General features: G+C 52.7%; 1 protein-coding gene across 1 annotated transcript; it reads left to right on the top strand.

The window, feature by feature from the left end:
* The first annotated feature begins 5,860 nt into the window (after positions 1–5,860).
* Positions 5,861–15,208, top strand: SLAMF8 (SLAM family member 8). The gene is made up of 5 exons (XM_006215635.4): positions 5,861–6,706; positions 9,194–9,520; positions 12,221–12,526; positions 12,608–12,712; positions 14,485–15,208. The coding sequence occupies exons 1-5, from the start codon at positions 6,559–6,561 to the stop codon at positions 14,547–14,549; spliced, it is 951 nt and encodes a 316-aa protein (XP_006215697.2). The 5' UTR covers positions 5,861–6,558; the 3' UTR covers positions 14,550–15,208.
* Positions 15,209–24,040: the final 8,832 nt, after the last annotated feature.

Below are 24,040 nucleotides of genomic sequence, written 5' to 3'. Positions count from 1 at the left end.
CTGCGAGGCTCTGGCCCCGTCTTTGCAGGCCCCTGCACTGGCCTCACAGAAAGTGAGGTCCAAGTTGCAGACACTGGGCTGCACCAGACCCCACCCACCTCTCCAGGCAAGAAGTCTGTGATCAGAGAGCTCCTGGCCCCTCAGAGCTGCAAACATCTCACATTTCCCCTTGAGCTTATTAGAAATGCAGACCCCAGAACTGCTGAATCAGAATCTGCATTCAATAAGATCTTCAGGCAATTTGTATGTGCATTAAAGTTTTAAGATCCTGGTCTACCTCCAAAATACAGACATCTTGAAGTAAATCTTAGGAGCTTAATTGCCTGTGGATCTGCTCCGGGTGAAGACAGGGGATGAGAAACCCATGCTAGCGTCTTTTTCCTCACTTCTCTTCTCCCTTTTCTTCCTTCCCCTTTTCCATCCCAACCCTTCCTCTTTCTTATCCTCTCTCATCACCAGTCCGTCGTCGGCAGCCAGAAGACACCGGGGTCCCCTCCCCTTTGCCTCCTGGACTCTGCTGGGATGACTGAGGGGGGCACAGGCCATCTAGAACCGCAGTGTCCCCACTGGTCAGTCAGGAAGCACCCCTAGAACCCACGCCTTTGCCACGCCCTCTGTAAATGAGTCGCCCCCTTGAAAAGAGTCAAAATGGATACAAGACAGCTCATGAAGGGAACACTGATGATGGGGACCAGGAAGGAGCCAGCCCTCCAGTCGTCCCCACAGACCCCCTCCTTCCTGAGCCTTCATGCCTCCTTCATCCCTGCCCCTACGCCCCTACACTCAACACGTCGTCCCCGCACAGGGGCTGTCTGTGAGCTGCATTCACCAGTCCACGTGTAACAGGCAGAAAGCAAGAATTTAGGAACTTTTATAGCAATCTGACAGAATAATTGTGTGTGTGTTTAATATAATCATAAAAATTAGGACTTGTATTTTATATATCTTTTAATTTTCTTTAGTAATTTGCTTTTATATTATAGCTCCACAATGGATTGGAAATAAAAAAGAAAAACAGGTCCTTCAACACAGGTAGGTGAGAAGTCCTATTTTACACGCACAAAAACTTGCCAGCTTGCTCTCACTCGCTCTCTCTCTTCCTCTCTCTCACACACACGGACACCCCACTGGCTTGGTCTCTCGGACACTCTGTTCTCTCCCCAGATCCTTACTTCATAAAAGAGTGAGCTGGGGTTTTTCAAAATGAACAATTACTAAGAAAAAGGAAAAGAGAGTCCCCCAAAGAACACGGAGAAAATAGAGCTTTCAGAAGAAAGCCCACGTCCTCCAGCCCAGGCTCTCACTGGTCTGCCTGATGTCCGCACACCCAGCCCCAAACCCCACCTCCAGTCCTCAGAGCAGGCGCCCGCTTCTGTTCCCAGAGGGCGCTGGTGGGCAGCGGCAGCAGAGACGCCGTGAAGGGAGAATGGGGCTCTCACAGCTCTCCAGCGCCAGACCCTGCAGACCCTGAGGAGGGGTGCCACGGCGCCCAGCCTGCCCCCCTGCCCCACAGGCCTGCCACCAGCAGTCTCCACAGTCGCCAGGCTCTGAGCTGAGAAACCTCATTTTTCTCTCCACGTCAGAGCTACATGCACTTATCCAGCAGGGGTGTGTTGGCGGTGCCTCCTCTTGAGACCTGGGCTCTGTGGGGTCACATCACCTACAGGATAAGAGAAGAAAGAACTGCTTAGCTGGGAAGAGGATGGAGAGGAGGCTGGCACTGCCCCTTTAAAGGGAGGCAGTAATGTTACGGAAATGACAGGCCAGCAAGAAACAAGCACCACTCAGAGGGTTGGAGTGCTCAGATTTATTATGCTGGCTGGCGGGCTCAGAGGGGCTTCTGCTCCGAAGCTCTGAGCACCTGCAAGACGTGTGCATGAGGTTTTATAGGGTTAATTACAAGCTTGGGGTATTCGGCCAATAGGCATGGAACAGCTTTAGCAGCATCATTATCACAAAAGTAGAGGCAGGGAGGCAGCAAACCAACATTTCAAGGCCAGATATGTCTCTGAAAATCCAGCTGGTTAGCAAAAAAACATGAACAGGGAATCAGCAAACCAACACTAATTAACTTAGATTTACGAGTTAGCCCAGCAGAACTCAGATCAGTAATCCGACATTTGTTACACTTAGATTTGTGAGTTAGCTTGTTAGCCCAGCCCGGCTTTTCCTTCACAGTAAGAGGACAGCCGGGACTGCCTCAAACCCAATCTTCCTCCACCACTGCCTAAGCCGGCTGGCAAGGGAGGCGTGCACATGGGCTCCCCCGCGCAGGGCAGCCTGGTGGCATGGTGTTGGCCGGCAGATCGTGTAGGCAACTGGTTCATTCCATGGGAACTGCATCAGCAAAGACAGACACAGAGACAGGGCTTAGGGGGCGGTCCACCTGCCCCTCAGCCCCATCCTGCACCCTAGGATGCTGTGCCCAGAGGCCCACCCCCACCCCAGTACACCCCACACTCTCCCCTCACCCTTGGCTTCAAAAAGCCTCCTGAATGCCCCTCCTTCCTGTCGAGGATCTTCCTCCACCTCCTTCCTACCACCTCCCTTCTCTCCTCCCACATCCCACTTGCTTTCCCTTCTCCACCTCTCCACCAGGGAGAAGCGAGGCCCCATTCTGCCCTCAGGCCAGTCCAAGGATCAAGACGAGTGCGAGTGAACAGGGACGGGACATTACTTGGGGCCCCCTTCACACCCCATCAAATTCCACTGGGCCCTAAATCCCTGCACCACCTCACTCCCAGGCCTAATGGGTGAGCTCAGGCACTGGTTTGGCCACGGTTAACACCCTCCCCTCTCCGCCCACCTACCCAGCCGGCAGTGAAGGTGGTCTGAGGGCTGGCACAGGCCATTCTGCCTGGTAGATGGGGCCACTGTGCCTGCTTGGGCCTCACGGAGGCCGCCTTTGCTGGCTCGGGCTTCCCAGAAAGGCCCCAGGGAGGCTGAACTGAAGCCCGGCTACCAGCTGCTCTCTTAATTAAGGAATGTGGGGAGTGGCCCCTTTGAACTCACCAGCTAATTTACTCCGCTCACTCCCTCTGTGGCTGGGTAATTAATGTGGTCTGAACCAGTGATTAGCAGTGGGGGAGGACCTGCCGCCACCGCAGACTTAACCCTTCCTGCGCCTCCGTCAGCCCATTCTTCTTCAGGTGTCACAGGCCCAGAAAGTTTGTCCCTTTGGGGAGGTGGGGTATTTTCAGGTCCTCACCCAGGCTCCTCCTCCCCACTTCCTCAGCTTCCCTGAGATTCCTTTCCAGGAAAAGGGCTGGGGAAGTGGGGAGGTGCAAGGAAGATCACAACTCATTTCCTGCTTAGATGGCCCACTCTGGACCACCTTCTGCTCAGCGGGAATATGACTGACCACCACCTCCTCCAAAGGAATTCCTCATCTGTATCCCCAGCATTCCCACATCCCATGGCCACCCCAGTCCTGGCCTTGACACTTCAACACGTGCTTGGAGGGCACCACCTCGTGGGAAGCCTGTCAGTGGGTGGATATGCCGGGTGCAGAAATGAAGGGGGCCTGATCGCCACCCTCAGGAGCTCCCTGTCTGGGCGGAGAGAGTTGGAGCAGGGCTGCTCCTGCGCCCCAACTCTCCTTTACCTGCATGTGCCCACTTCCGCCTTCCTCCCTCTCTCTGGCCAGTTAGTAACAATGACGGTTAATTTTTTTGAGTGCTGTCAACTGAAATTAAAATGTACCCCGTGAAAGCTGAGAGTTTCAGTTTTATTTGGGGACTTGCAGAGGACAGTATAGCCCAGGGGACAGCCTCTCAGATAGCTCTGAGGAGCCACTCGGAAGAGGTCAGGGGGAGGTTAGCATGTATGTGATTTGGGGGAAGAGGACAGGCAATCAAGCACACATCTCGGCAGGAGGTCACTGCTGTCACACGGCACAGCTACCCTAGTGAATGACTTCAGTGCTTTTCTAAGTATGGGAAGACGCAAGAAATTGGGTTCATTAAATTTTCTCTGAAAATACCTGAGGGCCTGTTCTGCCTGTTTCCCCAAAGCACAGAGTGCCTCATCCTGATCACAGCCCTAAATCCCTTCCAGGGTTTATTGCAGGTCAGTGTCTGCAGTGGCCAATGACTTGATTCTTGTAGGACTGGACGGTGGGCAGCATTCTCTGTTTTACATAACCATGCACCAGACCCCACTCTAAGTGGTCTCACCCTTACCACCAAAAAAGAGGTGGATACTGTTATTAACCTTTGTTTCATGGATGAAGACACAGAACATAGAGAAGCCACTTTGCTCAAAGTTTTATAGCCAAGATCCGAACCTGAGAAGCCCGACCCTAGAGCTTGAGTTCTGAAGAGCGACCCTCACCCTCATCTGTTTGTATCCTCAGGCTCTCCTGAAATACCGCCGCCTCCACGAGGCCCTCCGGCCTCCCACCTGCCCAGGCTGGCTCCCACCCACCCGTCCTCTGGCTCCCAGGGCATCGCGCGCACACAGCTGGTGTTGCTCTGGCCACGCTGATTGTAACTATTGGGTTACATGCCCGTCTTCTCACCTAGACTGCAGGCTCCTTGGGGGCCGGGGCCGCGCCTTTCATCTCTGTGTCCCCAGCACCTGGCACGTAAGTAGATACTCAATAAATATCTGACACGTGAATGATGGAATTGACGGTGGAGTCATAGGCAATTCCCCTTCCTTGGCCTCTCTGCCCCACAGGCAGCAGCGTCCAAGTTCTGTCACGACTCTGGCTCTGCCCCTTTCTCTCTGGAGAGTTCCTGTCTGCTTTCATCAGGACCATCACAGCCGCAGCTGCCCAGGCTTCTCCGCCTCGCTTCCCTCCAGTCAGCCCTGAGCGCTGCCCTCCCACCCGCATCAGCCCCCGCTCAGAGTGCACAGCAGCCCCTTCCTCCGGGCCTTGCTTGTCAGAGAGCTCCCTCGGTCCACCAGCCCAGAATCACCTGGAGTGCCCCCATCCAGGCCCCACTGAACCAGAAGCCCTGAGAATCCAAGCTTTCAGCATGGGGGAGAGCCGCTGGTCTCCAGGACAAAAGCCTAAACTTAACCCAGTATTCAAAGCCTCCATAATCCGACCCCCAGCCTCTCTTTCCATTCTTACCCACCGCAGAGCCCTGAAGGGTTCCTCCTTCTGATCCTTCATTGTCCCTGGAGCCCACTGGGGCTTCCCCACTGCCAAGCCTGCCACACTCTGCTTCCCCCTCATGCTCAGAGCCCACTCCCAACCTCTGGCCCTCCCTGTTTCCTCAGCCTGTCCCAGTCTCACGTCCATCTTCAAGATGCAGCTCCAATTCCACTTTGAAAGGAAGCGTCTCCTGCCCATATCCACAAAGACCTCTTCCCACGCCCTCCTGCAGTGCAGACTCCCTGCACTGTCCTTCTGTGCGGAGCCATGCCTGTCTGCGGGGAGCCTTCTCTTCCCTTCCTCCAACCTGGTTGTGCAGACCTGGAGGGCAGGAACCCTGTCCCGGAATCCTCCTACTCGCCCACCTCCACATCTGCCTCGTTCCCGGCTGGATCCAGAGCAGGGCGTCCAGCTTGCCTGGCAGGTCAGAAGCCACGCAGGGCTAGACACCATGAGCCACACTCAGGAAGCTCGGGGATTTTCCTTATCTTCTCGTAAAACCTTCCCTGACTCAAGACACCACGTGACTGGAAGTCAGAAGAGAAACAGGGTGAGGAGGGGGCGACGGGCAAAATGGACCTCACTCCGAAGGCTGAAGCTCAACTCAGCTCTGCTTCTCTGTGGTTGCCACCAGGTTCCAACCTCTGTCTGGTCCATAAGATCCTCTTGGAGAAGAGGCTTCCAGGAAGCAAACAAGGCGACCATATCTAGGATTCATGCCCCCCGTTTAACAATGTTCAGTAAATGTGCATGATGTGCCGAGCATCCAGGGGACACAGAAGTGAATTTAAGATCTTGAACGCAAACAGCCTGTGAAGACAAGCACAGTGTCACAAAACAGTGTGCTAAGAGTGATGACAGAAGAACGCACATGCAGAAGGGGAGGTTCCTCACGCTGCCTGTGATCAGGAAGCCTTGAACGCCAGTCTGGCCTGTCACATAGCCCGTGTAGCCACACCAAGTCTGGAAGGATGGTTGGAACAGCAAGTCTGGTGGAGGAGCAAGTAGAACGCTCGGAAGTGTGATGTTGACAGTTGTGAGAAGAGGTAGTCCTGGCTTGGCATGGCTGGGGAGCAGCATGGGCGTGGGACACCAGCCTGGAGAAGCAGGCTGGAGGAGGGCTTAGGAGAGCCAAGAGTTGAGCCTTCATCCTACGGGCAGCAGGAGGACACGGAAGAATATTAAGCAGAGGAGAAGTGACGGTGGGAACTGCAGTTTAAAGGGCTCCAACTGGAAAGGCAGGCGGCTCTGGTGCAGAGTGGATGCAGGGAGGCCTGGTGGGAGTCCGCCGGGAGGATGTGGGTGCTTGTCAACCACAAGCACTGGAAAGAGGCTGACTTACAAGAATCAGCTCCTGAAAGGGCCCAGCCAGGCCCAAGGCCAACTTCCACTTTCCTCTGGATGTTTTCACTTTCGGGGCATCTTGTTCTGAGTCAGGATTCCTCCTTCTGAACATGGGACTTTCCAGAAGGACTGTAGCTCCTTCTTTCTTCCACTTGACCTGGGATGTTTTGGATTTTGAGTGTTTTGGATTTGAAGGAGTCTGCCTTCCTCTCCGAAGTATGGCTGTGTGGTCCCTGTGGAGTCTGCTTCTCTGGGAAGGTAAGTGGGGCAGATGAGTGGCCTGGTCTTAGAGAGCTCAACATCGGGGCAGGACACCCTCCCCATCCCAAGTGAGAACCTAGGAGCTGAGGAAGGGTGGGGAAGACTGAAGTTCTTGTGCAAATTTGAAAGCTAGGCAGAGGCAAAGAGATGCAGGGTCCTGGATGGAAGGATGGTTGCCCAAGGAACAACCATGTCCATGAGACATGAGCTGTTTTGTGGCCCAGGGAGGGTCTTAAATCTGAGGCTGGTGGTACCATTGGTTTCAGAAGAGATGCTTGTGAGAATATGAGGGTCTGACAGTGTTAACACATGCAAACTCTAAATACAGTCAGGGGAGGGCAGGGGAAGGTGGGGCTCTTGCAATCTGAGGACGTCTTTCCAACAGCCTGTGGGAAAACTGAGGGCCCCCACTTGCTGTGGGTCTGTGGAAGTAATTATTGAGGAGCGATGAGAGGCAGGAGCAAGTTAATGTGGTACGTGTGGGCTTCGAGTGGCCGGTAGTTGTGTGAGGTTAGAAGAGCTATGTCAGGTCTCTGCAACACTGGGCGATCCCCCCACAACCTGTCTGATGCCTGACTTCCCGCCCTCGGTTAACAAGTGGTCAGAGTGACCAGGGCCAGCACTGCTAGGCCAGGGAATAGGAGTCGTGGGCTGTGGCAAAGACTCAGACACTTTGGTTTACATCAGAGACTCATGGGGAGCTCAAGATGACTTTGTCCAATGTCCCCACCTGGGTTCCTGGCTCAAAAAGCCCTGCAGGTTTCAACATTTCTAAACTTGTGAAGGAAATCCTGCAAAAGGAGGGAATCAGTTTGGTTCTCAAATCTTTCAAGTCCTTGGACAGGGAGGGCAAAAATCATTTTTCTTAACGATTAAAGAGAGAAGTACCACTGATCGGGTACAACCGCTTGTTTTATGGATGGGACAACGGAAGCCGAGGGAGGGAGGGTGATACACTGAAGGTCACACAGCTCATTCGTGGCAGAGCCACGGCAGATAGAACAGGAGTCTTGACTGACACTGGTGCTGCTCTCATTCTGTGTGATGTCCCCACGCTGCATTAACCCTGAGTCCATCCCCGGTTAGGACTGAGATGGCTGGGGCGGGGAGGGCAGTGAGATGGACGGGGCACTGGAGTTCCTGGTGTCTGGCTGAGTGACCACCCAGGACACGTCTCCTTCACCCAACTCCCAGCATGTGGGTGTGTTTCCCGTCTGCACCCCAGAGCCCACCGCTGAGCCAGGGGAAGTCCTCAGCCAATCTAGTCATGCAGTAAGTACATCTACAGGGCTTCTCCTACAGCCAGTTTCTAAACAGTAGTGGGCACTGGGAGTACATAGATGAGAAGAGGAACTCAAGGTCTGTCGGGCCCATAAACAAGCAGTAACAGTGGAGGGATGAGAGCCCTCTGAGTGGTGATCCCAGAGGAGCACAGAAAAAGAATTTGTGACTTGCAGTGATGGATAAGGGAGGTCAGGGGAGGCAGCGATGCTTCAAGGATGAGCAGAAATTAGCCAGCAAGGGAGTTGGGGAGTGCTTCGGGCAGAGGTGTCACCCACCCACGTCAAACTCAGTACCCTCCCAACAGACCTCTCACCCCCGTTCTGTTTCTCCTCCTGTCCCGGATCACAGAGAATGCAACCCGTGGGTCTCAAGGACCTGGGAGCCATCCTCAACCCCCTCTCCCTCACTTCCAGATCCCACTGACCGCACACCTTCCTCTGTCTCAGTTCCTCCCACCTCTCTGCACCCCAGGGTCTCCCTTCCTCAGTACATTTCCGTCACTCTCCTTGGGACTCATACAAGCAGCCTCAGTCGTGCCCCACCTCCAGTGCACCCTCCACCCCTCTGCTGGAGTTGTCTTTCTGACCATGGAGCTAATCATGTCACTCTCTTACTTAAAACCTATCCGAGGCCCCCCGTGGCTCATAGAATAAAGCCCAAACTTCAGAGTTGCTTTCAGGGCCCTGCAGGACCTGGCTCCCGCCGACTATGCAGTGCCATTTCCTACTCCCCCTGCGAGAACTGCTTTCAGTTCCCGTCCCTCCGCCTCTGCCTCTCTCTCTCACCCTCCCTCCGCCTCCACACTTCCCCACCCCGTGCCAGGCCGTCCTCTGCTGGGCCTGGCTGAGTCCCATGCCTCTTTCTGGTCTCTGCTTAACCGTCTCTTCTCTGAGTCCCTCCAGGCAGGGTGAGCTCACCTATCAGCCTACCCGTCTTCTCTCAGGGCACCCCTTTCTCCCATCATAGGACCTAATGTATTTAAGTTGCTTGATTAAGAGCCTGGGAGTACAAAGATGAAAAGAGGAACTCATGAGCACAGGGGCTGGACTCCCTTCCTCACTGTCTTAGTCCCGGGCCCTGGCTTGGGTGGAGGGAGTGAGGGGAGAGGGGCTGTCCTTGGCCCCGTGGCAGCTCAGCCGCGCGCAGGAGAGCGGTGAGGAGGTCTGGGGCAGGCAGAGTGACGGCACTCTGTCCTTCCAGCACTGCTCCCCCCTGAAGTCACCCACGCCCAAGTACAGGGCCAGGTGGGGGGCTCGGCGCTGCTGGTGGCCAAGCGCCCGTCGGGCTTCCGAGTCCGAGAGGCCATCTGGAGGTCTCTGTGGCCAGCAGAGGAGCTCCTGGCCACGTTCTTCCGGGGCTCCCCGGAGACTCTGTACCACTCCCGCTTCCTGGGCCGAGCCCAGCTGCACAGCAACCTCAGCCTGGAGCTGCGGCCCCTGGAGCCTGGAGACAGCGGCAACTTCTCCGTGCTGCTGGTGGACACGGCCGGCCGGGCCTGGACCCAGACCCTGCAGCTCAAGGTGTACGGTGAGTGCGCCTGACCCTGGCTCTCCGTCCCGCCTCCCCCCACAAAGCTCCGCAAGGGCAGCCTGAGTCCTGGGACCTGGGGACAACCGGGGTCTAGAAACCTCTGGCCGCTGACCTCATGGCCGATTCGGGGAACAGTAGTCACAGCTAGGAAAACTCTACAGCTTCTTCCAGGTCAGCTTCCGTCTAGAGCAGCCACGCTTTGCCTCCCCACAGTCCTGGCCTAAACGCTGGCTCGTCTTCTCTTGGCTTCGTGGCCTTGGACACAATGCTTAGCTCCCTGACATTTACCTTTCTCACTTGTAAAACCGGCATCGTAATATCCATGTAAATGCCGACGAAGGTAAAGACAGCGGCATTCGGGACCGCATCTAGGATCAAGACTGGCAACATTTCATCAATTCTAAGGTTGTCCGATTATAAAACATGCCATTCTTCTGTGTACCACCAAAAGGAAAACTAAATATTGCATTAAACTCTGGCTCATGTTTAAAATTAAATTATAATTAAAGCACTGAATTTTTATTTCATTCTTTAAAGAGATCTTTGAGATATACTGAGAGAGTTTGATTTTGTATCATTCATGGGTTCTCTCAGTTATTCATTGTTGCAAAATAAACCATCCCAAAACACACAGGCTAAAAACAACAGCCATCTTTATTTTTCAGGACTCTGAGTGGCAGGGCTCAACTGAGTGGACCCTCTGCTCCACGTAGGTTTGCTAGGGACTTCATGTAGTTGCTTTCAGCACTTCAGCTGGGGTGGCTGAATTCACTGGGGGCTGGATGGGTCTTTCTTTCCAGCAACTTCAACTCCGCCTTCATCACAACCACCTCTACCACCATCACTACCTCCACCTCCATCACAGTCACCTCCACCTCCATCACTACCTCCACCTCCATCGCGACCACCTCTACCACCATCACTGCCTCCACCACAACCACTTCCATCACAGCCACCTCTACCACTGCCACCATATTTCTACTGGCAAAATAAAGTAGCCTTTGAGCTCTCATTCATCTCTCTAATGTCTTGGAAAAGACATCAGTGACCTGAAACCACTGTTTCAATAAAACCTCAGAAATTTGGATAGAATAAAGCGAGAGAAAAGATCCAAATCTATGAATGGAAAGTAGTGGTGGGGCACCTGGGAAGAAGGAAGCATTGAGGGAGAGAAGGGCAGTAGCAAACTGGGAAGAGGAGAGACCCACCCACCCCTGGAGACAGCTGACTGGCTGTCCTTGGGTGAGCCACTTGGGGTGCCAATGTGCAATCAAATGGGTATCCTTCCAGATGCACATAGCCCTGAACCAGGTTGCGCAGCTTGGCCAGCAGAGTGTTGGCTGGAATTCAGCATCCCCTTCTCACCTGTTACCCCTGAGCCCAATGCCCTTGCGCTGTGAGCAGCCTTCAAATCATACAGGCAGTGGGGGAGCCTCTCTCTCCCTCTTTCTGAGGCTCAGCTGCACACATGTGAAATGAGGACATTGAATGTGATAATACATGCAGCACCCACACCACTAAGCTCTAAAATGCCTTGTTCTCAGCATCTGAATTACAGATTTTAAGGAAATTGCTGTTTTACGGCTTCCAAACACATAGCGTGATTAGAACTAATTGCACAAAGCTGCCAGGCAGCCATCCTTAGGAGCTATGCTTTGACAATAGATAAGAATGATGTGAATTAGCAGATCAGTTACTAGAAATGTCAATGGGTGTTTCTACTGTGCCCGATCATGTTTGGAAGCAGCTTGTCCTGTTAAGTAGTGTAAACATCCCCCCACTGTAATCTTTGTTTATACTATTAGTGAGCCCAGCAAATCTTTTCTTTTTTCATATCACAAATCCCACCAGATTGAGTTGGCATTAATGAGGTTTTACTCTGCTTGACCTGGGAATGCTGTCAGAGACTGAGCCCTCCTGTTGTGAACAGAATGCTCTCCCGCTGGCCCTCACGGCCATGGAGGCTCATGATCTACTCATCAGCTGATATAGGAAAGAGGAGCCAGGGCCTGGGACACCAGGACACCGATTTGTCCAGTGGCCCAGCTAGCTGAGGATTATGGAGCTGACAAGTGGATCCCCTACCCCCTTCACAGCAGTTTGCATCTTTGCAATTATTTTCTTAGTTGTTCATAATCACTTGTCAGTATCTGTCATCTTCCCCAAATCATAAGCTCCAAAAGTACAGGAATGTGTTTGCTCTCCTGCCTGGCTTAATAAACGTTTATTGTCTCTCTAACTGATGTACTGTCAGGAAAATGCTATGACAAGGGATACACAGAGTTCTGGGAGAGCTCAGAGCCATACCTGGAATACCAAGGAAGGCTTCATAAACAGAGCAGTAGACAATGTGTCTAAGCTGGGCCTTGAAGGATGCGTAGGAGTTTTCTAGGAGGATGAGAAGAGAAAGGCATATGTGCACAGCTAAGCCACATGGAAGCATGAAAGCCGTGGAAGAGCATGACGTGTTTGGGAGAATGGGACATTACTGAGGATAGGTGAGGAGGATCAGCTGGGGAAATTGACATCAATCATTTCATGAAAGATTTTGAGTACCAGACTTGGGAATTCAGCTTCCCTCCTGTGGGTGATGGAAAGCCAGAGGTGACATCTAGCCTTGCGTGGATCCCAGAGCTGGAGCTGTGGGCCCCGCGCAGCATCCCCATAACCCACACTGGCTCTGCTCTTCTTGCCCAGATGCGGTGCCCAGGCCCGTGGTACAAGTGTTCATTGCTGTATCAGGGGATGCCCAGGCCCCCAAGACCTGCCAAGTGTTCCTGTCCTGTTGGGCCCCCAACATCAGTGACATAACCTACAGCTGGCGACGGGAGGGGACTATTGACCTTGGGATCGAGCCAAGTGGCCTCTTCACGGATGGCCCAGCACTGAGGGTTTCCCTGGGACCAGAAGACAAAAGCGTGGCCTATTCCTGCATTGTCTCGAACCCTGTCAGCTGGGACTTGGCCACAGTCACCCCCTGGGAGAGCTGCCATCGCGAGGCAGGTATGTCAAGGGCCAGGGGTCAGTGGTTGAGGGATTTTTAAGCATCCAGTCCACCTGTGGCCCTGTCCCCTCCATGTCCAGGTCCAGGGAGGACCTCCTACAAAGATGTACTGCTGGTGGTGCTGCCTGTCTTGCTGCTCCTGATCCTGGCTGGTGTCTCTGCCTGGCACTGGGGCCCCTGCTCAGGTAGGAGTCCTGCGGGTGCTGGAGGTGGGTAGAGGAGGTGGGTCTCCTGGGGAGGAGGGCAGAGTTTGGACATCCTCCTATCTAGGCTTCATGTGCTCTGCCCTCCTTACCTCCTCTCCCACCTCATCTCCTGGCCTGCACCATCTAACATTCTGGTCTTGAATCAGACTGAACTACCCGAAGTCCATTGGCAGTCCTCCTCATGAACGCCTCTCTTCCGACACCTGTAGGCATTTACCCGTTCTATTCTCTCTGTCTGCAACACACTTTCAGGATTTCCCACCCAGCTCCCCTCTTCATTTGTCTGTCACCTCCACCACCTTCAAGGTGTGCCCCCTCCAGGAAGCCTCTCTGACTTTCTCCCCTAAATGCCCAGGCTGGGTTAGAGTCCTGCCTTGACTCTTACCCAGTCGCAGCGCTTACTGCGCTTCCTCTTGCATGGAATTCTCAGCACTTGAAAGACAAAGGCTGGGTCACCACTGGGCACCTAGCCGTGGTCCCTGGAACATAGCCTGTCTCCATAAACGTGTGTTGAGTGCAAGTCTGGTTGGATCCCAAGTCCTTCTTTGCCTGCCATCCTAGGAAATGCTCCCTGAGAGAAGCACCTCGGTGACCAGGGGCTGATAGGACCTCCTCCTCCAGGAGAAGAGGGGAGGGGACACCCAGAGGCCACACCGGGGTCCGAGCCCCATGCCCGGCTCAGCCCCAGGATGCGGTGCCCCTGAAAGAACTGTCCCGACTGCCCTGGGCTCCATGGATGTGCCCCTCCCGGGCTGTGTGGGTTTGCTGGACAAGAGCGGGTCAGCGGGGAGAGGGAGGCATGAGACTGCGTTTTGGTGGCTGTGTCCTGGAAGGCGAGAGTCTCGGCCCAGCCACTGAGCAAGGAGCGGCGCTGGCTGGTGGGCTGCTAGAGGTTCTCCCCGTGGGCAAGTGAGGGAAGTGGGAGCAGCTGAGGCCGCACTCCACCGAGGGGCCCCGCCGGCTGCTGCGTGGGTCTGACCTGGCCCTTCGCTCCGGACAGTCCCCAAGATTTGCAATAAGAAGGTGGAAGCCAGGAAAAGAGCAGCTTTTTGTTTTAACGGCTTTATTGAAATATCATTGACATACCATAGAATTCAGGCATTTAACGTGTAAAACTCAATGGCTTTTATTACAGTTGCAGAATTGCATGTTCAGCATCACGGTCAATTTGAGAACATTCTCATTATCTGCCCCCCCCCAAAACCCAAACCCCTTAGCCATCACTCCCTCATCCCCCTTTCCCCTCCAGCCCCAGGCAACTGCTAACCTTCTGCTTTCTGTCTCTAGACAGTCTATTTGGGGCATATCATGTATATGGAATCGAGCACTACACAGTCCTGTGTGACTGACTTCTTTCACTTCACCTAATGTCTTCAAGGCTCAGAAAAGAGCAGCGTTGGTGACTGAGAAGGGACAGAGAGAACCCAACCACCTGGGGCTTTGGAAAGGCTCTACCCAGGACACCTGGAGGCTGGCCCTGGCTCTGCCACCTGGCTTCTGCCTGGTCCTTTCACTAGGTCCATCCAGCTCTCACTCTCTATACCTTCTGCAGCTAAATGTATGCTGTGGTTGCAGAGGAAGGCTAGACATTAGGAAGAACTTCCTATCCTTGAAGCATCTCCTTTTCCAGGGTCTTAGGAAACCGGGAGAGATATCCCTTTGCCCGAGGTGATCTTGGACCAGGACAGTTAGGATTCAGAGGCCTTGGGTACAAACTGGAGGGGTAACCTCTGTTCTGATCTCCTTGTCAGGGAAGAAAAAGAAGGATGTCTGTGCTGACGAAGTGGCTCCAGAGGCAGCGAACCCCCTTGTGTAGGGTCTGCCACGATGGAGGATATAAACTGATGCTGGGATCGTGAGGGATCCCCCTGCCCAGACACAGGATGCTCTGGGACGTAGCTGGTGACTGGAATCCACTGTGGACCTCGTGCCTCCCATGAGACCCCGGAACCACCTCCCAGGAGCAGCCGGGGCAGCCGTCACACTGGGAGGACAGTGAACATCCTCTCCCTGCTTTCTCCCCGTGGTGCATGTCCTGGCTCTGCTCTGAGCAACAAGGGCCCAACAGAACATCCCCTCGAGGACACTGAAGTCCTCTAGGATCCACAGGGACATTGATTGTCCAGGGCACTCACTCCCCCACCGCTGTTTATGAAGTATTGTTATGGACTGATTCATCCCCTCCTAACTCCCAATATCTCAGAATATGCCTGTGTTTGGAGAGGGAGCCTTTAAAATGATAATTAAGGTTAGATGAGGTCATTGGGATGGCCTAATCCGACATGACTGGTGTCCTCATAAGAAGAAGGCAAGACACCAGGGAGGCATGCACACACAGGGAAGGGGCCACTGGAGGACATAAAGAGAAGGAAGCCCTGTGCAGGCCATGGAGAGAGGCAGGAGAAACCAAACCTGCTGACACCTTGATCTTGGACTTCCAGCCTCCAGGACTGTAAGAAAATAAATTTCTGTGTTTACGTGACTCAGTCTGTGGTATCTTGTTACGGCAACTCTAGCAGACTAATGTAAGTATTAACTAACCAGCATCAAAAGATTGCCTCCAGCCTGGGTCCCAGGCTCTAACAGGCATTAGACATTTGAACAGAGAAATTCTGAATCACCTACTTCCAGCTCCAGTCCCAGCCCCTGTATTCTGAGCCCCTGATGCTGCCCGGTGACCAAAGAATTAATGTTAGAAAAGGCCTAGGAGCAGGAGAAAGTGAGAGGTGAGGGTCCAAGGTTTCTCCTTCTGGTCTGGAGGATTTTCAAGTCCTCTGAGTTCATGTCCTCAAAGGTAATTTACAGCTACAGACAATCAAGAGATGGTTGACATCCCACTGATGGTTGGAGTGGGTGCCATTTTGCTTTTTAATAGTCAACTTCACCCTCAGCGCTGACCACCATACCTCCTGCAGGAGCTGGGTAGGGTTTGGGATTCTCTCCTCACTGTCCAGCACAGTGACCAGAAAAAAAGAGATTAAATTTGCCCCAGGCGACAGGAAGTTCTTGCACAACTTCCAGAAAAGCAGCCCAGCTTAGAATGAGAGTCTCTGCCTGAGACTGAGGGCAGGAGGAGCCAGGAAAAACTAAGCAGAAGGGAAATGACAGGAGAAGGGTACTGTGACATCCCAGAACCTGCCACACGCATTTTCAGATGCACATGCAAAAGATCCACCCAAGTTCAAGGGATCCACCACTCAGTAGGAAGATGTTCAAGGTCACTTTGAAAGGAGAGCATGTGGGAAAGAAGAGTATTATTGTGGCCATCTTTGGAAAAACACAACCTGCTGCTGAGTGACTCTGTCTGAAAAGGCTCTGGAGTATTGCCACCGGAAACAAACTGATGAGCTAAACTCATACTTAGGAATAGTAGATGGTAAGGTGCAGAGTTACTCTCTTCCAGGCGTAATTGGATATTCTTTCTGGGGCCTCTCTCAATAGAGGAAGGAGGCATTGAAGAAACAGGGGTAGGTTTTGAAGTCTTTTCCAAGGGCAGCTTCCATCACTCCCCTCAGGACGTCAGTCCTGTCCAAGGATCTTCCTTATTCTCCCCCATTCCTGGTGAATCACTTCGTCTTGGGAAAAGAGTCACTCAGCTGGCTTCCAGATTCACGTGTCCACCCCTTCACATGACTAGTCTTGGGATTTCCCTGCCTGCTGGCTCTGCTCAGAGGCTCTGCTCTCCTGCTGCTCACCTGGCTTCACCCAGTCCTCATGCCTTTCCTGCATCCACCTGTCCCATCACTTTCTTGCAAGTCCACGTGAGCTACTGCTGTCCCCACCTGCCACCTAGAGACATTCCCCATGCCTGGTCAATGAGTCATGTGCCACTGGCCTCAGTCTCTTAAAACGATGTGAAAGACAAATCGCAGGGTCTAGCAATGAGTCATGGTGGTTGTGTGGGGGAAATACACACACGCGCGCCACTCCCCATCTCTCTTCCCTTCATCCCCAGGGCCCCACCTTGGATCAGAGCAGCTCTGGGTGGGGTGGTACCCACAGTTCTCCCTTCACACGTTAACTCCTGGTGATTTCATGTAGAGACTAGTTTCGTATTGTGGGCCTTTTGAACAGATCCCTGCTGCTCAAGTCAGCTGAGGTTCCCATCCCCAGGGACTCACTTGTCCACTAGTGGACTAATTAACCCACCACTGAAAAACTCAGGTGCTTCTGTGAGAGCGGTGTTCGTGCTGCTAAGCTTTAGGATTGGTGCTTTAAAAGTCACACAAGAACAAACACTGATCGAGGGTGTAGCACGCGCTGGGTACACTTCAAGGCACTGGGGAATCACCGGTGGATAAAGCAATGTCCTTCCTTCATGGAGTTTACATTCTAGATGATATAAATAAACAAGTGCATGTCACATATGGACCGGTTTTAGTACGAAAGCCAACGCAGAGTCAAAGGCAAGAGAGTGGTGTGTTGGGGAGCAGGGGTCCATCTTAGCTAAGGAGTTCAGAGAGCACCTCCTGATGAGCTGACGTTTGAACAGAAGTCCAGTGCAGTGGAACGAGCCATACAGTGGTGGGACAAAGAGTGTTCCAAGCAGAGAGCGGAAGATGCAAAGGCCCTGAGGTGGGAGCACGGCTGGGGTTTAGGAAGAGTAGAGCAAAGGCCAGGGCAACTGGGTCAAAACAAAGAGGGTGGGAGTGGGGTTGGAAGGGGGAGGGTCACTGTGATGGCCTGGGCCACAGCACCTGGGATCTTGTCCTCAGAAACCCCGTCCCTGGAGTTAGGGATGCCAGGAGCACCGCCTTCTGTCCGGGTGTCAGATTCCTCCCATGACGACCTTTGTGCCATTACTTCCAAAAGGCTCGTGGTCAGACCAGACTCCTCTCCAAATCGGCATTTGCTTTTCCCTGTTTTCCTTATATTTCCCTTGAGCAAGAGCCTTTGGACCTGTCATACGCAAAACACAAATGCAAGAGCTGCTAGGACAAAGGGGTCACGTGCCAAGAAGTCAGAGAGAATGAAGGGGGGCATTGCGAAAGACAAGAGTTAGAGACAGTTTATTTCACCAATGGAGATATGACTATCCAATGCCTCATTGAAAAACAAAGAAACACTGGGGAGAGGGAAGGAGGGAGGGGCAAGACAGAGGTAGGGGACTAAGAGGTACAAGCTAATATGTATAGAATAAATAACCTACAAGGATATATTGCACAGCACAGGGAATCACAGCCATTAGTTTAGAATAACTTTAAAAGGAGTATAATCTGTAAAAATAGTGAATCAATATGTTGTACACCTGAAACTAATATAATATTGTGAATCAACTATACTTCAGTCAGAAGTGTTTTAATAAATGAAAAAAGAACAACTCTGCTGACAGTGATGACATCTCTGGCAAATATCCCTTCTGTTTATCTAGACGTAGCACCTGTTCAGTTCATCAGCGCTTGATTACTTACTGGTCCTCGGGGGAGGCACCGTCTCCTTCCAGATTTGACTCCATGGCTCTCTGCATCTGTTCCGCCTGCAGCTTGAAGTGGGGGGGGGGGTCTCTGAAACTGCACGACACATCCCTAGATTCGGGAAAGGTTGAGTGGGCGCCTCCCCTCAGGCTGTGCACTGGCCAGCGCGGGTCCTGTCCAGCAGGAGGGGCTGGCTGAGCACATGGGTGAGTGATGTGGAGACTCCCTCTGCACGACAAGTCTGGGTCCAGTTCCGGGAGCCCCACCTCCAGGGAGACACTGGAGAACTCAAGTGTCCAGAAGAGAATGACCAGAATGGTAAAAATCCTGGAAACCTCATCTTACGTGAAATGATTAAACAAACTGGTCGTGTTTAGCCTAGAGCAAAAAATTCAGAAGGCCATTGGTCCCCAGATATTTGAAGGGCTCTCATATATGCCAGACTGTGTAAGCGGGGCCAATGCAACCTGTCTCTGAGAGGCAGATATTGACTCATGTGAATAATAGGATCTTAAAACTGGAAGGAAACTCTGTGGTTACTCAGTTCACGTTTTTCATTTCTCAGGTGGAAAACGGAGACCCAAAGAGATAGTTACTCCCTAGAATCACATAATTAGTCAGTGGCAGAGTCAGAATTAGCTTTAGGTTACCTAAATCAGCCCAGCTCCTTCCCCTACACCATACTCCCAGGGAAGATCCTAGTAACGAATAGAGAAATCCAAATACGAAGTGAGCTGTTCCAATAAACGCGCTTAAGCAGAAACCATCTCAGAGCAACATTATAGACTGGAGACTTTTCAGACAAGGCTGGAAGTTGCATGAGATCAGGAATGATAAATATGCGGTACATATATCCAGACTTCCGCTTTCCCCGACCAAGTGGAACACGGATAATTGATTATGACACCCGTCTCCCACTGCGCCCTCCACATGCAGCACAACACTCAAGTTATCCTGACCAATTAATTGAAGCTGGAAGCCAAGACGAAACCTATTTGCCATTCTTGCCCTAGACAGTCTAGAAGATTTTTCCAACATTAAAAATGAATTACAAATTAAAGAGTGAATGAATACACATTGGAACAAAATTGGCCAATGGGTGTCAGAAACGAGCTGTTCTTCCTATAAAGAAGACTTATTCTAGCTTTCTTTCCTCTGCCATGTTGGCAGTATGTTGTTCAGGGATTGTATCAGAACTGGGAGGAAAAAAAGGGAGAGATTGATTGAAAGTAGTAACACTATTGCCAGGGAAGCAGAAAACAACAGGAAATCAGCCAAATAAGTGAATATAACACATAGAGCCATTCAAGAAATCGTATTCTTTAGGCTGTTTAAGAACAATGGGAAACCATCTTCGGATACAAGCAACAGAAACCAACTCTGGTTCTAACTAAAGCAAAAGGTAGAATTTATTAGAAGTTTGTGGGTGGTGTTGTAGTCCGTTTAGGCTTCTGTAAAAGCATATCGTAGTCTAGGTGGCTTATAAACAACAGACATTGATATCTCATGGTTCTGGAGGCTGGGAAGTTCAAGATCAAGGCGCCAGCAAATGTAGTGTCCGATGACAGCCAGACTCCTTGGTTCATAAGCAGCTGACTTCTTGCTGTGTTCTCGCACCGTGGAAGGGGCAAAGGTGCTCTCTGTGGTCTTTTTCTTTTGAGGGGGGAGGGTATGGGGAGATAATTAAGTTTGTTTGTTTGTTTGTTTGAATGGAGGGACTGGGGATTGAACCCAGGACCTTGTGCATGCTGGGCATTCACTCTACCCCTGAGCTGTCTCCCTACCACATGGGGTCTTTTTTATAGGGCTCTACTCCTGTTCATGAGGGCTCCATCCTCAGGACCTAATCAACTCCCAAAGCTCTTACCTCCAAATACCATCACATGGGGAAATTAGGTTGCAGCACATGAATTTGGGGGGAGCAAAAACATTCAGTCTATAGCTCTCAGAGAACCAGACAAAACCCTGACAAACCAGGCCTTGGAAAGGACAAAGCCAGGTGGCCCTGGGGAGGCAGGCCTCAGGACAACCTCCTTAAGGGCCACCATGGAATCAATCTGTTCTGTTTTGTGTTCCCATGTTGCTCACTGAAGATTGAAACTCCCAACAAACAGATTGAGCTTGATTGGCCTAGTGGGAGGGTCAAGAAGTTGAGGAGAAGTTGCAGAACGTCTTGTCAAAAGTGGTCGTTGGATTAATGAAGTACAAAAAGAAGCTGGGATCCGTAGAACAGGAAATGCATTTATCTGTCCACTCAGTGAACACTTGCTGGTGCACCAGCACCAACCGGAATACAGAGATTATGAAATAGTGGCATCACAGCGGCTGCCCTCAAAGAGCTTACAGTCAGATGGGGAAGCACTGTGTCGGCAAGGGCTCCAGTGAGTAAACGGTGACATAGCCCCCAAGGGGAGACATCTGGGCCGTGAGACTGCTGTCCCCAAGGAAGGCCAGTCAGGTCCCCAGGGGAAGTGGTGAAGGGACAGAAGCTCTGGCTTCATTCAGTTGGCAGGAGCCGAAGAAGGATGGCGTGGTGGTTTCCTGGGGCCGGTCTTGCCAGAGCCGCGTCCGAGTTTGGTTAACTGTGTTCCCAGAACACCAAGACATCCCAGGCTGGTAGCTTGTCTTCAAATTCCCCTCAAGAGGGTACAGCAGATGGACAGCAGTCTGCTCACATGTGGGGCCCGGCGCCACCCTTCTGGGATAGGGGGTCCTGGCTGGGATGCCTGGGGCAAGATGTCAACAGGCTCAGTCCCGCCCTCCAGCCCATCCTGTTGCCTTCAGGCCTGCATCCTCTCCCTGGGGCTGCTCAGACCCTCAGGAGTCTTCCAGAGTCAGGTAAAATTCACACTCAGCCTACCTGGAGAGAAAACAAGGAGGTTGGAGCTCGGCCCGCTGCTCCCTGCCTGTCCACTGGCTGGCCCACTCACCATTCACCCATCTTCAGCCTCCAGATGCCCAGCTCTCTGGCATACCCACCGTGGTCCTGCTCACCTGGCCAGGGACCCATCATCCCTGGGCTATCCCCCACAAAGCAGCCACAAGCTGATAGTCTTGCTCTGAAATATACTAGGGTCCCTCCTGAGCCTCATTGATAACAAACTTACAGCCTAATATTCCCAGAAAATCCCTAACAACCCACACACACCAGGGCTTTGGGCAACCCCCACCTCCAGCACAGAGCCCAGACCCCCATGCACAGCAATGGCTCAGCGCAGGGGACACAGATGACGGCAAGACTGACCGCAGGCTTGGCCAGTCCAGGAAGAGAGACAGAGAGTGCAGCGGTGGGGCTGAGGCTCCTGGCTTACCTGGTGCCCCGAAGCCTGAGCAGTCAGGAGAGGGTACAGCGCCCTCACTCATGTGCTCCCCTGAGAGGTGGTCATACACCAGAGGCCAGAGTTACCAGCTAGAGCCTCGGCCACCTCCAGGCAGCAGTTAACGGAGTGTGGATTCTTCTGGAGGCTGTGTCCAGAAAGGACGAGTACAGCAGGCTGTCTGTCAGTCAGTCCCTGTCCAGTTACTCCCAGGAGGCCACGGGCACAGGCAGTACCACGCTCCTACCAAAGCCAGAGGGCCGCTGCCCGGGCCCCATCCTGCAGAGCCCGCCCCGGCTTCTCCTCCCAGGCAAGGAGCCAAGGCACATCCACTGGAGCTCACTCTCCCCCTTCTGGACGCACTCCACAAATCCAGAATCCTGGAATTCTCTGCCCAAATGGGGATTCTGGGACTTGTACAAGCCTCTTTCCTGGGCTTTTCTCCCCAAGATGGACCAAATTGCCTGTGTGTGCACCCCTGGCTGTGAAGATAGCTAAGGAGCAGCTTTGGGATTCAGTGTGGAGCTCAGACAGGAAGCTGGGATGTCCACAGGTGGGGGCACGAGCCCTCACAGTGTGGGATGGAGTGGTGGGTGGGAACAGGAGTCTGACCTCGGTCCTGGGGCCAGACTCCCTACGCTATCAAGTTCTGGTCTGAAACCCCAAGAGTCCAAGATTTCTGAATCCAAATCTAACCTTCCAGGTCATTTTGAAGGTATCTGTGTCAAAGTAGGAGGACAGGGCATGATTTAGGGAACGATTTGTTAGTCTGATTTATCATTACAAGTGTCAAGGGCAGGCTTGAATATGGGGCCCCTCTTCCTGGACGTTTTTCCTATCATGATTCCCATCCATCTCCTGAGCCTGAGACCCCTCTCCACCATGATGAAGAGCAAGCCCCCAGCTCACACTGCAGCCCAGAATCAACTGTTCTGGAATCACACTGGGGACAACAGCCCCTTCTGGCAGGACTGAGCCACCTGTCTCCAGCGTTCATCACTCAGCGCATCTCTCACAGTCAGCTACTGTGCGCCAGAGATACGAGGAATACAGCTGTGAGGCAGACAGACAGGACCCTGGACCCAGGAAGCTTGCAGTCTCATTGGGAGAGACAGACGTGAAACAAACACACACAAATATTTAATTAAAGCTGTGCTAAGCTCTAGAGAGGAAAAGAACCGAAAATTGTGAGTGAGAATAATGAGGGAGCAGAATAGAGCTGGCGCAGGGCAATCCCAAGGGGCCCCCGGAGACCAGCAGGGGCAGTCATTAGTAAAGCAAAGTAGGGAGGCCTGCCACGCTGAGGCTGACCCTGCAGGAAAGCCCTTCTGGAGAGACCTTGGCATAAAGGAACATCTTGAAGGATGGTCCCCATGGCCAGAGGGTAATGAGCAAGCGGGACTCTGGGAGGAGGAAACAACAAAGGTCAGATCATACAGGGTCTGGTAGCACATGGCAAGATTTAAAATTTAATTTTAAATGTCAAATGAGACCCTTGAAGAGTTTTAAGGAGGGAAATGATAGGATCAGACTTGGATTTTTTTGTGTTTGTTTTTGTTTTCTTTTACTGAAGTATATTCAGTTACAGTGTGTCAGTTTCCAGTGTACAGCATAAAGAGAAAGAAAAATACACCTAGATTGTCCAGGTAGAGCCCCTGATGCTGTCTCAGGAAAGCCTTTCCAGGCAAAGGGACAGTGTCATGGCCAGACAGAGACAGGCAGCACCTCAGTCACTCGGGCACCGTGACTGTCCCGCAGAGGTGGGGCCCTCCAGCCAGGTCAGAGGCCCTGGGCCTCTCTCTGGGGCATCCTTTTGCGGGGAGGACATCAGGAGGAGCTGCCTCAGGGTCAGGCTGGCTGGTGAAAGGAGAGCTGGCTGCGCCTTGCTGGACGGTGAGGAAGGTGCGGCTTCCTGGGTTGGTGACCAGTGCCCGCCTGCATGGGGCTCTCAGCCGCAGAGCTGGAGTAGGGCTGAAGCAGAGGATATCTCTGGCCATGCACTGCTCCAGACTGGGAATGTCCCTTAGTCTTGGGAAGGGCCAATGGGTGCCTAGGGGAGGGGCGGGCAGGGGAGGGCAGAGAGTAGGGGACAGCGTGAGTCAGGGTCTCAGGCTGTGGGTGTTCTAAGATCCGCAGAGGAGGTACTAGTGGTGTATGGTGTATGGTGTATGTTGTATGGGCTATGTCCCACCCCGTGTGGCTGTGGCCATCTGGCCATCACTAACCCCAGTGAACGTCCTCCCACCTCACACAGCCTCCTGTGAGCCTGTCCAACTACCCAGTTTGAGGCTCACACAAACGTCCCATCACCAAGTTGCCTCTTTGCCTCGGGGACCAGCACAGCCTCCTTGCTTGCCAACGGAGCAAGGCCTCATTCCTGGAGGACTGAGTCAGCCGAGTTCCTCACACCAAAGAGGAGTCCTCCTGTCCTGCCTGGGTCGGGGAAGTCCGGGACAGATGGAGAGGCGGCTGGAGTGCCTGAAGGATGAGTCTTCATGGACTTTTTTTTTAATTGAATTATAGATGGTTTACAATGTTGTGTTAGTTTCTGGTGTACAGCATAGTGATCAGCCATA

Source organism: Vicugna pacos, chromosome 21 (assembly GCF_048564905.1).
Source record: "Vicugna pacos chromosome 21, VicPac4, whole genome shotgun sequence".
Lineage (NCBI taxonomy): Eukaryota > Metazoa > Chordata > Mammalia > Artiodactyla > Camelidae > Vicugna > Vicugna pacos.
Note: the sequence above shows the minus strand (reverse complement) of the source record. Positions and strands in the feature narration are given on the sequence as shown.

Coding starts and splice junctions, on each gene's coding strand:
- SLAMF8 (XM_006215635.4), top strand. CDS start 6,559: ATGGGACTTTCCAGAAGGACTGTAGCTCCTTCTTTCTTCCACTTGACC. Junction 12,527..12,607: donor GAGCTGCCATCGCGAGGCAG/GTATGTCAAGGG, acceptor CTCCATGTCCAG/GTCCAGGGAGGACCTCCTAC. Junction 12,713..14,484: donor GCACTGGGGCCCCTGCTCAG/GTAGGAGTCCTG, acceptor TCTCCTTGTCAG/GGAAGAAAAAGAAGGATGTC.